At 42.3% G+C, this 17,273-nt stretch overlaps 1 protein-coding gene across 2 annotated transcripts in view; it reads left to right on the plus strand.

The window, feature by feature from the left end:
* Positions 1–17,273, plus strand: part of hecw2b (HECT, C2 and WW domain containing E3 ubiquitin protein ligase 2b) — a 338,435-nt gene that overhangs the window by 164,816 nt on the left and 156,346 nt on the right. For both annotated transcript variants that reach the window (XR_011961647.1, XM_072578957.1), the window contains exon 4: positions 8,611–8,705. Coding sequence is in view for 1 of the 2 variants with exons in the window: in XM_072578957.1 (XP_072435058.1) it covers positions 8,611–8,705 (95 nt within the window). In the remaining variant the exon portion in view is untranslated. The remainder of the gene's footprint in view (positions 1–8,610; positions 8,706–17,273) is intronic.

Consider the following 17,273-nt stretch of genomic DNA (forward strand, 5'->3'; position numbering starts at 1 on the left):
AACACCACTTCTTTCTTGATCTCAAAATTCCATAGCATATTAGCATGCTCCACATAAATCTCACTCTCGATCATATCCTTTTCATGGGCGAATACTGATGCAAATTACTCATTTAGGATCTCACCCACATCCTCTGCCTCCAAGCGCAAGTTCCCTCCTTTACCTTTGCATGGTCCTACCTCCTCCCTAGTTGTCCTCTTGCTTTGAATGCGTGTATAGAATTCCTTGGGATTTTCTTTAACCCTACTTGCCAAGATAATTTCATGGCCCCTTTTTGCTCTCCTAATCCCCTGCTTTCTTTAGAATGCTGTTTTCCTGCCAATTTACCATCAATATTGACAAAATTCGCAGTCTGATACATAGACATAGACAAAGATAAAGAATCATAGAGACACTTGGAAAATCCCTAACCTGTACTTGGATCCAGAGTTCTCCACTCCTAAATACAAAGGTTCTTGAGGTTCTTGTCAAGTCAATGTAATGAATTTCTTACAGTACTTACGGACTCAGGGAAATTAATTTCTTACAGTTACATTTCTGAGTAAATGATTTGTAAGCTTATAACTTATTAGCATTTTAATCATACTTTGCCTCTGTGCCTTTTTTAAAAGAATAGTATGCAAATACACTTTACTTTAAAGTGCACTTAAATCTGTCATAAAAATAAAATATTGTGGATCCTGGAGGTCTGAAGGAAAAACAAGAAGTGCTGGAGAAACCCAGCTGCTCTGTCAGCATCTATGGAGAGAGAAGCAGAGATAACAGTTCAAGTCCAATCTGACTCTCCTTCAGAACACTGAAAAGCCTGCTCTGTTTCCAGTATGACCTTTTTCCTTGACTTCATCGTGTTTTTCCTCAAGTCCTTCTTGTTAAAAAAAGGCTAAAATGTTCCATAAACAGATACTGCACATAATGGGTGATAGCTATGGTAATGCTGATGGCTTGGCATTCCAGAGTTCCTTTGCAACCGACTAACAACACATTCAGTTCACAAGCTGCCCCTCTGCTACAAACAGCCACATCCCTTGCATGTGGCTTCACCAAGGGCTGCTGGAGTTATATTATCTTCCTGTTGCCAAAAGGAAAACTGTTATATTTATAGAAAGCTTTGCTTGCATTACCTTTCACATGAATTCTGTGTTCTCAACTGCAGGTTTTAAGACTAGCTGTAATTCAATCTCCAATTTACTGATATTTGCCCTTTTCTCATCTTGCATACTCTGGTTACAAGAATACTTCTCAGACAGATGATGACCGCATACCCAGAAAAGCAAATTATCCTACTTTCTAGAATTATCCTAGTTTCACCTTGGTCTTAATTGGCCATTATACAGAGTAGAGGCCTGGGGAAGGATAATCTCGTTAGCTATGTCAAAGGACATACATGTCAAAAGAATGTGGAGCAATGGTTTATGGTTATGTGATAAGTTTTCTATGATGTAACTTTATTGAGGGCTGTTTCTGTGCTGAGACTGGGGAAAACACTTGACTGGAGGCATTCCAACATGGTGTTGTGAAAAAGGTGGACAAGTATCTGGAGGATAACAACATGTTAAATGATTTTGACAGTGAAAGTAAGATTCAAGATTGTGCAATGGTTTTTCAGACAAGCACGGAAAAGACAAAAGTAGATTTTCCAAAGATGAGAGCAATAACAACATATTTGAAGGGGAAGGGGGAGTTAGAACCCAATTTTTTCACTTCTTAAGCATGAACAACAATACAACTTGCTACAAAACATTTAGCTAACAGTCATATGAAAACGTCTTGAATTACATTTAGTTAATAACTACAAAGTTATGCCATTAATGGTATATTATAAGCACTTTCAAAGCTTTGAAACTCATGGAAGAAATACAGGATTGCATTGTCACTGTGAGTAATGTTAATAGAGCTTAATGGAACACTAAAAGAGAAATAAAATAAAGAACGGCAGATGCTGGAAATCCGAATCAAAAACGGAAATTGTTGGAGAAACTCAGCAGGAAACAGGGTTGACCCTTTTTCAGAACTGTTCTGGAATTCTGGTTTTGGTATTACCTAGTAAGAGTCAGATTGAACTTTAAAATAGGTTTCAAAAAGAGCAGGATTAAGAGGATAAGGCAGATGAATGCGAATTGCGGGGGGGGGCGGGGGGGAAAGAAGTAGTTAGATGTGAGGAGGTTTAAACTGGTACAGAAGTTAAAGAGAACAAGTTAAATAGACAAGGCAAGCAAGCTGGGTCCACTGTTGTTCATCATTTCGATAAACAATTTGATTGATAATATAGGAGGCATGATTAATAAGTTTGTGGATCACACTAAAATTGCTGGTACAGTGGATGGTGAAGAAGGTAACGTAAGAGTACAATGGGATCTTGATCAACTGGGTCAGTTGGCCAAGGAATGGCAGATGAAGTTTAATTTAGATAAATGCGAGGTTTGTGTTTTGGTAAAACAAACCAGGGCAGGAATTATACAGTTAATGGCAGGGCCCTGGGAGTGTTGTCAAATAGAGAGACCTAGGAGTGTAGATATCTATAGATCTTTTCAAAATGGCGTCCCAGGTAGATAGGGTGGTAAAGGTAAAAACAATGACTGCAGATGCTGGAAACCAGATTCTGGATTAGTGGTGCTGGAAGAGCACAGCAGTTCAGGCAGCATCCAAGTAACTGTGAAATCGATGTTTTGGGCAAAAGCCCTTCATCAGGAATAAAAGCAGTGAGCCTGAAGTGTGGAGAGATAAGCTAGAGGAGGGTGGGGGTAGGGAGAAAGTAGCATAGAGTACAATGGGTGAGTGGGGGAGGGGTTGAAGGTGATAGGTCAAGGAGGAGAGGGTGGAGTGGATAGGTGGAAAAGAAGATAGGCAGGTAGGACAAGTCAAGGGGACAGTTACTGAGCTGGAAGTTTAGAACTAGGGTGAGGTGGGGGAAGGGGAAATGAGGAAACTGTTGAAGTCCACATTGATGCCCTAGGGTTGAAGTGTTCCGAGGCGGAAGATGAGGCGTTCTTCCTCCAGGCGTCATGACATGGTTGAAGAGCTTCAGGGCAGAGGAAATGACTTGGGAGTTGCAGTGGGAGAGGGACTCCCTGAGATTCTTGTAGAGAGAGGAGGAAAACTTCTTCAAGGCAGGCATCCTTGCAAGAGGATTCGCAGTAGGGTTAAAATCAAAGAGGTAAAAACAATGACTACAGATGCTGGAAACCGGATTCTGGATTAGTGGTGCTGGAAGAGCACAGCAGTTCAGGCAGCATCCAAGTAGCTTCGAAATCGATGTTTCGGGCAAAAGCCCTTCATCAGGAATAAAGGCAGTGAGCCTGAAGCGTGGAGAGATAAGCTAGAGGAGGGTGGGGGTGGGGAGAAAGTAGCATACAGTACAATGGGTGAGTGGGTGAGGGGATGAAGGTGATAGGTCAAGGAGGAGAGGGTGGTAAAGGTGTTTGGCATGCTTGCTTTCATTGGTCAGAGCACTGAGTACAGGATTTGAGATGTTATGTTACGAGTGTATAAAATATTGCTAAGGCCACATTTGGAGTAGTGTGTACAATTCTGGTCGCCCTTCTACAGGACAGATATTATTAAACTGGAAGGGGTGCAAAAAAATTTAAGACTGGATGGTATGAGTTATAGGGAGAGGCTGGATAGGTTGGAACTTTTTTCTCTTGGAGCGTAGGAGGATGAGAGGTAACCTTACAGAAGTTTATGAAATCCTGAGAGGTAAAGATAAGATGAATAGCCAAGGTCTTTTCTCCAGGGTGGGGGAATGATTTGAAAGGGACCTGAGGGGCAACTTTTTCACACAGGGGATGGTGCATAGATGGAATGAGGAAGTGATAGAGGCAAATACAATTACAACATTTAAATGACATTGGAAAGGTACATGGAAGGAAAGGTTTAGAAGGATTTGGGCCAAATGCAGGCAAATGTGACTAGTTCAGTTTAGGAAACCTGGTCGGCATGAACAAGTTGGGCCAAATGGTCTGTTTCTGTACTGTATTACTCTGTGAATCTATCATTACACACTTGTGGCTTTCTCAGTTCAAGCTGCAGAGAAAATGGCATCTACATTCTTGAGTTCCAATGCGAGGTCACATTAAAAGTACAAATTTTGAAAAGCAGAAAGAATTTTACAATGTGTACAGAGCATAAAGTATCCTACATAGTTATGCAAATTGAAGATGTAATATTTTGAAGCAAAATCCTGGAGCAATGTCGTCTGTAGGAGTTGAATGTTTCATATCTGTTAACCTGATACCTTCCTATGGTGTAGGAGTTCCTCAGAATAGCGTTCTACTTCCAAACATCTTCAGCTGCTTTATTGATGACATTTTCTCCATCATATGGTCGGTACGGGGGATGTTTGCTAATGCTTGACGAGATCAGTATCATTTGCAATTCCTCGTATACTGAAGAAATCCTTATTTGTCTACAGCAAGTTCTGATCAACACTCAGACTTGTGCTAATAAGTGGCAATGTAATATTTACTGAACAGAAGTGTCAGACAATGAACATTTCCAGCAAAAGAGAATCTAAGCATATCCACTTGACATTCAGTGACATTACCACTGCTGAATTCCTCACTGCCCCCATTCTGGGGGTCACCACTGAGTATAAATATCCTGTGGCTTAAAGAATGTATTAACATATTTATGCTTGTATTACCCTGAGGCCGTTGCTAGGCAGTCTGCTAATCAACCTGAGTGGATCATATAACAACCTACTCAAGAACTTCCCTTGGTTTAGCTCAATATGAATGACAGGGTTTATATATATATCCTACTTTTATAGTGAACTAGGGCAAAAGCAGCTTTCAGCTTTGTCCCAATTACATTAATTAAAATACAGAGTATCAAATTTAGAAATCTTAGGCTGGATTTTTAGGTCCCTCAAATAGCAGGAATGGATGAAGACATTTGCATACCGGTTTTCTTTCACCAAAAATGACGTTAGGCCAGAGGGATTTACAGCCCCAGAACTATCTGGTGATTTAATAATGAAGATTGAGGTTGTTAAAGAGCTCATTGAGAGTGTGCTCAAAACCATGTTCGGATTCCGTAAGGTCTATATGTTGGTTCTGAGGCAGACCAGGTGTTATTTCCTGAAAACTGAGTGTGTGCTTCCAAGTACCAGCTGCTGCTTTCCTTGTACTCTGTTGGATTCTCAACTCGGTTTGAAAGTTTATCTTCTTCTCTTATTCTCCTGCAATGCCAGTAAAATGATGACCTCTTGCACTGCCTTAGAAATCAGTATGTCTGTGACCTACCTGTTGGTACCTAAGTGTCAATGACCAAGTCCCTGTCTGATTCATTTTATCCCTTTCATGGACACTGCCTAATTCCCTGGGATGGCCATGATTTACTCCCCACTGTGTGTGGCCACCTCCATGCAACTGATTTCGAAATCATAGAATCCCAACAGTGTGAAAACAGGCCATTTGGCCCAACAGGTCCACACCAATCCTCCGAAGAATATCCCACCCAGACCCATTCGCCTACTACCCTATTCCTTTACATTTCCCCTGACTAATACACCAAACCTACTCATCCCTGAACACGATGGGCAATTTAGCATGGTCAATTCACCTAACCTACACATCTTTGAACTGTGGGAGGAAACTGGAGCACCTGGAGGAAACCCACACAGACACGGGGAGAATGTGCAAACTCCACCCTCGGATGGAACTGAACCTGGGTCCCTGGCACTGTGAGATACCAGTGCTAATCTCTGAGCCACCATGTCACTCATTTACTGGAAAGTTCTAGGTCAGAGACTCTAAAATTTGATATTCAATGCTTCAGAATGCTTCTAGGTTGTAGAGTTAGCGGTTTGGAGGATGCAGTTGAAGGAGAAGAGTTGTGGCAGGCCATTTAAGGAATGTTGAGAATTCTGTAAGCAGCTGAGTTAGATGTGTTCCTTTACAGATGAGTTATACGGTTGGGTGGTAGGTAAAAGTGGTGTTCTGTAGCGAGGTCTGTCAACAACAGGTTGATCAATGTTCCTGTTGGTCACACAGAGTGCTTTGATCTCCCTGACCCATGTTGTGGTTTGCTTTAAGTATCACAAGATAGTTCACTGCCCAACAAGTACCTCGTCAACTATTGGTAGTTGAAAATTGCATCCACATCCCGTTGACATTATCTGACTACAATATGGAAGATATAATATAATTTCATCCCACATCCAAAACCTAAATCAAAATAGAAGTTTGTGGAGTGATGGCAATTGTGGGTTATATAAAAGCAAAATATTGCAGGTACTGAAAATCTGAAACAAACGTAGAGAATGCTGGAGAAACTCAGCAGGTCTGGCAGTATCTGAGAGAGAAACAGAATTAATGTTTTGGATCCAATGTAGCTCTTAGAGTCATAGAGATGTACAGCCCAGAAACAGACCCTCCAGTCCAACTCATCCATGCCGACCAGATATCCCAATCCAATCTAATCCCATTTGTCAGCACCTGGCCCATATTCCTCCAAACCCTTCCTATTCAAATACCCATCCAGATGCCTTTTAAATGTTGCAGCCTAGACCACTTCCTCTGGCATCTCACTCCATACACACACCACCCTTGCATGAAAAAGTTGCCCCTTAGGTCTTTTTTATATCTTTCCTCTCTCACCCTAAACCTATACTGTCTAGTTCTGGTCTCCCCCACCCCAGAGAAAAGTCTATTTATCCTATCCATGCCCTTCATGATTGCATAAACCTCTATAAGGTCACCCCTCAGCCTTCGATGCTCCAGGTTAAACAGCCCCAAGCCTATTCAACCTCACCCAATGGCTCAAATCCTCCAACCCTGGCAACATCCTTGCAAACCTTTTCTGAACAACATCCTTCCAATAGGAAGGAGACCAGAATTGCATGCAATATTCCAAAGGTTGCCTAACCTATGTCCTGTACAGCCACCACATGACTTCCCAACTCCTGTACTCAATACTCTGACCAATAAAAGAAAGCATACCAAATGCCTTCTTCACTATCCTAACTACCTGCGACTCTACTTTTAAGGAGCTATGAACCTGCAGTCCACAGTTCTCTTTGTTCAGCAATATTCCCTCAGACCTTACCATTAAGTGTATAAGTCCTGCTAAGATTTGCTTTCCCAAAATGCAGCACCTCGCATTTATCTGAATTAAACTCCACCTGCCACTCCTCAGCCCATTGGCCCATCTGATCAAGATCCCGTTGTAGTCTGAGGTAAACTTCTTCACTGTCCACTACACCTCCAAGTTTTGTATCATCTGCAAACTTACTAACTATACCTCCTATGTTCGCATCCAAATCGTTTATATAAATGATAAAAAGTAGTGGACCCAGCATCTTTATGGCATTCCACTGGTCACAGGCCTCCAGTCTGAAAAACAACCCTCCACACCACCCTCTGTCTTCTACCTTCAAGCCAGTTCTATATCCAAATGGCTAGATCTCCCTGTATTTTTCTTCAGAAATAAAGGAGAACAATAATGGGTTAGAAATTTCTGTACTCAGATTTTGTGTACATTTTAAGCTGTCACCAATAAACAAACAAAAGAATGAAGTTCTGGTATGAAGTAGAGAGCATGTACACATCAGAGGTATATAATATATATATATAGGCTGAAGAAAGGATCTAAGTGAGTGTGCACCATACTGACATTGGTCTGAATTTCATTAGCTGGATGAATATTTAGAGCACATTGTTTACCAGTCCGTTTTGAATATATTTGCATGAACAATCAATGACTAACTATATTACTGCACAGTATAATTTCCAAAAGCAAAAATTAATTAATTTGATTTGTCTCAAACAAAACTTGTCCCTTTATGTCACTGAATTAATGTAAGAGAGTACTCTGCTTTCAGGTGATATAAAGCATCTCTTCTTCCATGCAGTATAAGAATTTCTGTTAAATCATCATAAAATCTGATTGAATGGATAAATTGAGAGATGATTCTTTGTATTTCATACCCTTGCAAAATCATGGTTAGATTTTGTAAAGGAGAATCTGGAAATATGTAGAAAATGTGATGATGAAAAGATAAACTGAGAATATTGTGGTTTGTGTTAAATGCACAGCAGGTCTGAAAGTGGAAAGGACTAGTTCATATTCATTCATATTCAGTTTGAGACCATTTTTTCAGAATGCTTTGCTTATTTACATTATTGATACAAACGTAAGCATACTCATGTGGTAGTTACTTTAAAAAGTATAATTCTGCTCTGTTGCTATTTCACAGAATCATATTGCAGAAAATGGGTGATTTGTTCCATTGTTTGTCAGGGAAATGTTCTAATTCTGTTCCACCAGTTGGAATAGTGCTGGGAGGATGCATTGAAAAACTGGGCACAGGCTACAAATGAAGTTAAATTCATTCACATTTATTATTACATAAACAGTGTGCCATTTACTTCTGAATTCTGCCATGTGCTTCTGGTGGTTGAAGCCTGAGACAAGTAATAGAAATGTTAGATTGATAATCTCATTGATGTCACATGATTCCACAATAGGTGAATATGATATTAGTGACGAGAATTGTATCCAGTTCACAGAAATATATTTCAAACATTATTTCCAAAAATTGAATACTGATTCGACAAGCTTTTTTTTCATTGATAATATTTATCCACATTTCCTCTCTTTGTTCCTCAGCTGAAACTAAGATCTGCTTTAAATACTATCACGGTGTAAGTGGAGCACTGCGAGCCACCACCCCATGTATTACAGTAAAAAATCCAGGTGCTATGGTAAGTAGAATATTTACTAACACAGAAATAAAAGCCAAATATTGCAGATGCTGAAAATCTAACATATAAGCAGCTGGTGCTGGAAATACTCAGCAGGTCTTGGCAGCATATGTGGGGAGAGAAATTGATATCATGTTGATTTGAGTATAACTCTGCTGTTCAAAAGCAAAAGGATTGCCATGAATGTGTGGGGAAAAACTTGCAAGTGTGATTAGGAGAGTAAAGGAAGTTGGGGAGTTTGGAAAGTGCATGCAGTTATTAATATGCAAGTTGGCTAGCAATTTACCCCTTTACAACAACATCCAAAAACTCAGCATTCATTTCCATCTTCCAAAGCTCTGATGTTTAAGTTCTAACTTGCTGTACTTCCCATCCACCCATCACCCTGTACTTGATGACCATTGATGGCTCCAGCTTTGACAGCATACAATTTTAAAATCCTTATCTTTGCTTTCAAATCTCTCTATTACCTTGCTCCTACCTATCTCTGTGATCACTCCCAAGCCCTCAAGATTTTAATGTTCCAATAACTTGAGCGTTTTGAATTTTTCAGGTTAGAGACACCCTCCCCTGGTGTGTAAAATTGTTTGCATGTTTCTTGCATCTCAACAATGACTATAATTCAAAAGTAGCTCAAATGTAGTAGAAAGCTTTTGAGATGTCTGTTGGGTGCTATGAATGCAAGCCTATTAATTGTTTTCATTTTTTTTATCACCCAAAATTCTTTTCTTGGTCTCCATGTTAATAAATATCGTAAATGATTCTTATTCTTCAGGTGCTGTCCCTCATTGCTTTCAATCTGCCTTCATCACAAATTTTCTCAACAAACATGTGGTGACCTCACAGCTCTTGTCAACTCCCATCTCAACTCCACCTTCTTTTCATCTCCAAAGTTATTTTGTGGTGTTTTCCTCTCCTTGGTTTTGCATGGGTAGGAAAAATGGGAAAATAATGTGAGAATGTGAAATCTGATTCATGACATCCAAGAAAAGTTTTCGCAATTATCCCCTCGAGCCATAAATTACAACAGCAGAATTTAACCATTGAGCTGCTCAACGACCTTATTTTCATGCATTAATTAAAACCCCAACTTGCCTTATTTAAATGCCATTTCCAATTATTGTCGCCTTCACCAAGAGAATAGACAGTGCAAATTCTGATGTGTAAGTCAGAGGGGCTACCTAACAAATGCAGCTTGCTGAATGTCTTGGCCATCATCCAACTGCTTCATCAGAACAACATCCCTGCATGCTCCATGGACACCATCTTTATTAAACCTTCGATTATGGTTCACCAAACCACAAACCTTACCATGTCATCACGCCTGCAATCAGATCAACTCAGGCAGCACTCAAGATTTAATGACACTTTACTTTAGAGCTCAGGAAACCCATGAACTGCTAGTTTCTGCGAGGTCACTTTGCATGCAGGAATTTAATTTAATTTAATTTATTTATTCCACGTGTACCGAGGCACAGTGAAAAGCTTTGTCTTGCGAGCAATACAGGCAGATCACATAGTTAAGTAGCATAGATAAGTAAATAATAGGTAAGCAGCAGCAAAAACAAAAACACAGGTACAGGCGAATGTCAAGAGTCTGTGTGTCCATTTAGTATTCTAACAACAGTAGGGCAGAAACTGTTTCAAAACTGGCTGGTTCCTGTGTTCAGGCTTCTTATCTGCTTCCCAATGGTACAGGTTGTAGACAAACATTGCCAGGGTGGAATGGATCTTAGAGAATGTTCACAGCCTCTCCTTGACAGCGGGCCTGGTAGATGGCTTCTATAGATGGGAGGTTGGCCATTGTGATTGTCTGGGCCGAGCTCACCACTCTCTGTAACTGTCTCCGATCTTGAATGGAGTTACCATACCAGGTAGTGATATATCCAGGCAGAATACTCTTGATGGCACACCTATGAAAGTTGGCAAGCGTATTTACCATCATGCCAAATTTCCTCAGCTGCCTGAGGAAGAAGAGATGTTGCTGGGCCTTTGTAACCAGTGCATCCACATGAAGAGTCCAAGAAAGCTTGTTGTTGATGACAACTCCCAAGAGCTTGACATTCTCCACTCGTTCCACTTCTGTGCTGTTAATATGTCGGGAGGCATGAATAACAGCCTGCCGAAAATCAAGAATAAGTTTCTTGGTTTTGCTGGCATTGAGAGCTAGGTTGTTCTGAGTGCACCATTTTTCCAGGTCTTCCACCTCCCGTCTGTAGTCTGTTTCGTCGCCATCTGAGATTCGACCGACTATGGTGATGTAAATTGCATTAGTCTGGTATTTGGTGATGCAGTCATGGGTATACAGTGAGTACAGTAGGGGAGCTGAGTACGCACCCCTGAGTACGCATCACTCAATGTTGAGTGTTAGTGAGATTGAAATATTGTCGCCAATCTTCACTGATTGTGACCTGTGCGTCAGGAAACTGAGGATCCAGTTGCAGAGAGTGGGGCTTAGTCTGAGATCATTAAATTTAGTAATCAGTCTCGAGGGGATAGTAGTGTTGAAGGCTGAATTGAGAGTATGAGTAGGATTCTTTCGTAGCTGTTCTTGGTATCAAGATGTTCTCTGGAGGAGTGAAGGGAAGTGATATGGCATCTGACGTAGATCTGTTGGTCCGATACGCAAATTGGAGTGGGTCAAGAGTAGTAGGGAGGCTGGAGTTGATTTATGCCATGACCAGTCTTTCAAAGCACTTCATGACCACCAAAGTTAGAGCCACTGAGCAGTAGTCACTGAGACATGCTGCATGAGTTTTCTTTGGCACAGGGATGAGGTTGGCCCTCTTGAAACAGTCAGGGACAGTGGCTTGCTGCAGGGAGAGGTTGAAGATGTCCAAGAGGACCTCTGCCAGTTAATCTGCATGTGCTCTGAGTGCATGGCCTGGTACTCCGCCTGGTCCCATCACTTTTCTTGGATTCACATGAAGGAAAACTGATCTGACCTCTGATGCAGTGACTGTTGGTATAGGTTCGTCAGGAGTTGTCGGAATAGGTGTTACCTCTCCGTCAAAATTCTGCTCAAAGTAAGCGTAGAAGGCATTGAGACGATCTCAGAGGAATATGTCATCGTCTGCTATTGTGTACTGTCTTTTTTTAGAACCTTTGATGTCAGTCAGTCCTTGCCATAGTCGCCGGGTGTCTGTCTGCACCTCTAGTCTGTATTGGCATTGGTCCTTGGCTGTCTTAATGGCTTTGTGAAGGTCATACTCGGATTCCTTATATTTGAGAGGGTCTCCTGATCTGAAGGCCTCGCACCTGGTTTATCACAGTTTCTGTATGTCCTGATTCATCCAGGGTTTCCTGTTGGGGAACACCCAGATTGACTTCCTCGGTATGCAGTCCTCCACACACTTGCTGATAAAGTTTGTGACGATGGTGGCGTACTCGTCCAAGATACCTGTGGGCTGTTTGAACATGGCCCAGTCTGCCGACTCCAGACAGCACCGGAGTTGATCCTCCTCTGACTAGTACTAGACCTGTATCCGCGAGGGGTCTTCTGCTCGTGCTTTTGCCTGTAAACTGGGAGAAGAAGCATGGCATTGTAGTTGGAGTTCCCGAAATGAGAGTGGGGGATGGAGCAGTAGGCACCTTTCACAGTGGTGTAGCAGTGGCCTAAAATGTTCGGGCCTGTGGCGGGTATTTGGGCAACACCTTCCTTAAAGGGGCGGCACGGTGACTCAGTGGTTAGCACTGCAGCCTCACAGCAGCAGGGACCCAGGTTCGATTCCAGCCTCGGGCGACTGTCTGCGTGGAGTTTGCACGTTCTCCTTATGTCTGCGTGGGTATCCTCCGGGTGCTCCGGTTTCCACCCACAGTCCAAAAATGTGCAGGTCAGGTGAATTGGCCATGCTAAATTTCCCGTAGTGTTAGATGCATTAGTCAGAGGGAAATGTGTCTGGGTGGGTTACTCTTTGAAGGGTTGGTGTGGACTGGTTGGGCCGAAGAGCCTGTTTCCACACTGTAGGAAATCTAATCTAAATTGGCTTGATTGAAGTAGCCAGTTACAATAAACAGGGCCTCGGGGTGTTCTGTCTCCATGGTATTAGTGGTGGAGCACATCACATCCAGAGCTTCCTCAAGCTTTGCTTGTGGTGGTATGTACACAGCAGTTCATATAGCAGCGGTAAATTCCTGTGGTAGATAGAAGGGGTGGCATTTGATGGTGAGGAATTCAAGGTTTGGGGAACAATGGCTGCCCAGGGCTGCAATGTCTGTGCACCACAAGTTGTTGATTAAAAAGCAAACCCCTCCACCCTTTGTCTTAGCCGAGGACGCTGTACGGTCCATATGACGGATAGAAAATCCATTAGCCTGAAGTGCGCAGCCGGGAATGGATGGGTTGAGCGAGGTTTCTGTGAAGCAGAGTGCGCAGCAATCCTGCAGTTCATGTTAGAAGCTGAGCCATGATCTGAGTTTGTCCATCTTGTTCTCCAGAGATTGTACACTTTCTAAGAGTGAACTAGCAAGGGGCATCTTGAAACTGTGTAGTCTCAGTCTTACTAGCAGGCCAGCATGCTTACCCCGCTTCCTCGCAGATTTCTTACATTTGAGTAAAACGCACACATATCGAATATACCTGGACAGGATGCACCTGATGACTCGTAGCTTGCTTTTTTAGTGCTCACTCCCTTCACTGCTCCTTTTAGGCTGCTAGCCTCTGTGTACTTAACAATGATTTCTTAGCACACGATTTGACGTCAGCACTGACATATGGGCTTCCCTTCTCTGTGGATCATATTGCTTTCTTAGTGCACAGTGTCTTTAGTGTTCAGTTCAAGGCTGCCAGCCTCTGTAGCTTGCATTATTTTTGAGCAGAGATGGGAGAGGTAGGCAGCTTGTGACAGTGGGGAGCACTGAACAGTGAATCTGTCAGTCAGATAGGGGGTAAACATATCACTGTGCAGCTCCATGCTGTCAATGTCACGCCTGCAGCATGTGCCAACAATTTACGAGGCAAACATACTCCATGTGCGTCATGCAAATGGGGACATATGAGAGTCAAAGGGCAGAAGTCCCTCATGGGTTGATGGGGGACTGCAATCAATCAGAGGCACTACCAGTGTCAGTCAATAATCTCATCTGATTCCAATCCATGAGGTTGGCACAGTCAGTTAGGCACTTGGTCCTATCAATCTTTAGCTCGAACCACAGACACTCCAGTGTAAGCAGTTGTGGGGATTACAGGTAGGTCAGTCAGGGTGCTGTTGAGGCATTCGTCCAAGGGATGGGCCAGCATTTCTGCCAATGAGACCAAGGGAAGGATTGAATGATGACAGAAGTGGATGCAAATGCAGTTTGTGGTGATGCATGAACAGGAGAGGTATTGAGTTGTGCACAGTGAGTGAGTAGGATGCACGGTTGGCAGAAGGGCAGGAGGAGGATGAGGTGAGTGAGAGCTCTTAGGAGGATATGGTGCATGCAATAGTCAGAGTTGCAGTTTATGAGCTTTGGGGAGAGATGTGCACAGTGGCAGAGTTAGAGTGAGTAGTGGTCATGTGCATGTGAGGTAGCAGAGAGGAGATGGTGGCATCTATCTTTGCTGAGTGCAGAGATTATTGACCTTCTTCCCACACTGCTGAGTGCTTGTATTCCTCTGGGACACAGCACTGATCCAGGCTACAGTATGTGTGTACACTGGCAGTCAGCTGCAAAGAGTACTGCCCTCCTCTCATTCACTGGATCCACCATCAGCCCCAGGTCCCTGTCAGCAAAAATGGGAGCAAGTTGTCCTTTCATCTGGCTCATTTGCTGCATGTTGAGGCTCAAACATCATAGAGTGAGGGGACATTCCTCATTTGCAGCTTCTGATGTAAGGTGTAGCTGGGTTTTAAATACAGCACCACAAGCATGAAAGCTGGGAGACCACAGCAGCCTCTCCAAACATGCAATTTCCTGAGAATTCTGTTGCATAATTAACAAAATGAAGAGCAGAAGGTTGTGTAAGGAAAGTTGCTCCGAGCCTTGGCAGACCATGCACTGTGAATCTCAATCGATGAAATCCTTCAACAGAAAATTGGACATTGAATATGTTGTCACCTCCGTCGTCCATTCTCATCTATAGTGGAACTCCATTTTTGAATTCCTGCATTCAGGTTTCCATCCCTACAGTATGAATTGGCTCTTATCAAAATCCCAAATGACAAAGGTAAACTTTTTATCCACAGCTTCTTTGACTATTTGACCACATCATCCTCCTCCAATGCTCTCTCCACTGCTATTCAGCTAGCCGGGGTTGTGGTCAGCTGGTTCTATTTCTATTTATCTCATTGTAACCCCTAACTTGCCACTAACTCCCCTTCCTCTCTTACACTGTTAGCGCTGATGTCTCCCCAGGATCTAATCTTTACCCTCTGACATTTCTCCTCCACATGCTGGCTCTGAATGACATGATCCAGTTCTGAAAGCACAGCACTTATTTTCACATTGTCACTTCGGACTGGAAATCAAGTTCTGGCATTGTTAGAGTTGTCACAAAAGATTTATCAGAATACACAGAAGTCCTCAATTTATCTGTCTTTATAGATCCAGATTGATCGCAAACATGGTACAAGTATCCGTTCTTAACAAAAATTACTATTCAGTACAAGTAGGTAGATTCTAGCTGCAGGCAAATATATTAAATTATGAAGTGTTGACATATAACTCTCATAGTTGAAACTCTAACCCCCTTATAAGATCCCCTACCTGAAATAACTCCACATAGGCCAGTATCCAGTCACCAAATCACCTTTTGTTTACAGGTGGAGTGTCCTTAACACTGATACAGCTTACTAGGTGATGATCCTTTTGCTAATAAGGATTTCCTATTCTTCAATCTCTCTTCTTCAGATACATTTCTTGCAGGAGGTACAAAACAACTGTCTTACAAATCATAAGGTCTCTTAATTTATTGGTTAATAGTGACAACTTACAGTAACTGGCGGGAAAATAAATTGGCTTGCCTCAGGTACTTTCTACTGCTCAGACACATCACCACTCCTTCGCAGAGTCTGATGGATTCTGGTAATATTATTCACACCCACAAGCTGTTCAGCTACACAGGAACCAATCATTTAGTTTGGCAGTGGCGGCATGGTGGCTCAGTGGTCAGCACTGCAGCCTCACAGCACCAGGGACCTGGGTTTGATTCGCACCTTGGGCAGACTGTGTGGAGTTTGCATCTTCTCCCCGTATCTGTGTGGGTTTCCTCTGGGTGCTCCAGTTTCCTCCCACAATCCAAAGATGTGCAGATTGGGTGAATTGGCCATGCTAAATTGCCCATAGTATTAGTTGCTTCAGTAAATGTAGGGGAATGGGTCTGGGTGGTTACTCTTCGGAGGGTCGGTGTTGACTTGTTGGACCGAAGGGCCTGTTTCCATACTGTAGGTAATCTAAAAAAAAAGTCTTTACAACATAATTGTTGATGACACTCAGATGTACCTCATGACTAACTCTCTTAACTTCTTCAAAGATTTTAATCATCAGATTGCTTATCTGACATTTGGTACTGGATGAGTAGAAATATCCTCAAATAAATATTATTGTTCTCAGTCCTGTTGCAAACTCAGTTGCTTGGTTTCTGATTCCAGCCGTCTTCCTGGAAACGGTCAAAGATTCGGTCATTCTGCTTGCAATGATGATGTCACATTTGCCTTCCAATGGAGCTTGCAGTGTCATGTTGGTACCATCATTAAAATCATCTATTTTCATGGTTTGACTTCACCTTTGTCTCACCTCATCTGCTGCTCAGATAGTCATTCATGCCTTGATTACCCTTAAACTTGACTATTCCATCTTCTGGTTATCCAAAACCTTGCTACCTATGTCTAACTCTCACTGAATCTTATCCACTGTCATCCCTGTGATCACTGACCTGCTCGTAGTCAAGTAACATCTTGATTTTAAAATTCACAGTCATGTTTTCAAATTCTTCCTTGGCATTTTCTTTCTTAACTCTAATCTCCTCCAGCTCAACGTCCAAGAGGTTGCTACTGTAATTCTGGTCTTTTGTGCGTCTCTGATTTTAATTGCTTCTCCTAGGCCACAAACTCTGGATCACTCACCTTAGAGCTCTCTACCTCACCTTTTTTCCTTTAAATCTGTCCTCATAATCTACTTCTTTGACCAGGCTTTGGTCATCTGATTTAATATCACTTTATGTGACTCCTGTGAAATACCTTGAGACACGCTGTTACATTAAAGGTGCTATAAGGTTACTGGTGTTGCTATAATGGTAACAGAACATGTTTCTGTGAAAGGGCTGCAAATACCATGAAGGTCAATATGTGCACTGTCTTTATTTTTTTCCAAAGACTTGTCATTTTGATTGTTAATTATAGTCTCAGTGGGCATTGGGTTTGGCTCAGCTGCAGTTGGAATTACTTTAGTCTGTATATTCAGCAGTGGGGATGCAGAAATTGGATGCTATGTGTACTACAAGGTACCTAAGCTATATCCTTCTCTTGCTCTAGAAAACAGAAATCTTTAGACAATGTAATAGGATACCAATTTGGCCCTTTTTGCACTGTGATGTGAAAATGTCAAGTCCTTATCAGATGTTAAGATTGGGGCAGCAGGCAGTGGCAA

The sequence above is a fragment of the Chiloscyllium punctatum genome, chromosome 10 (assembly GCF_047496795.1).
Source record: "Chiloscyllium punctatum isolate Juve2018m chromosome 10, sChiPun1.3, whole genome shotgun sequence".
Lineage (NCBI taxonomy): Eukaryota > Metazoa > Chordata > Chondrichthyes > Orectolobiformes > Hemiscylliidae > Chiloscyllium > Chiloscyllium punctatum.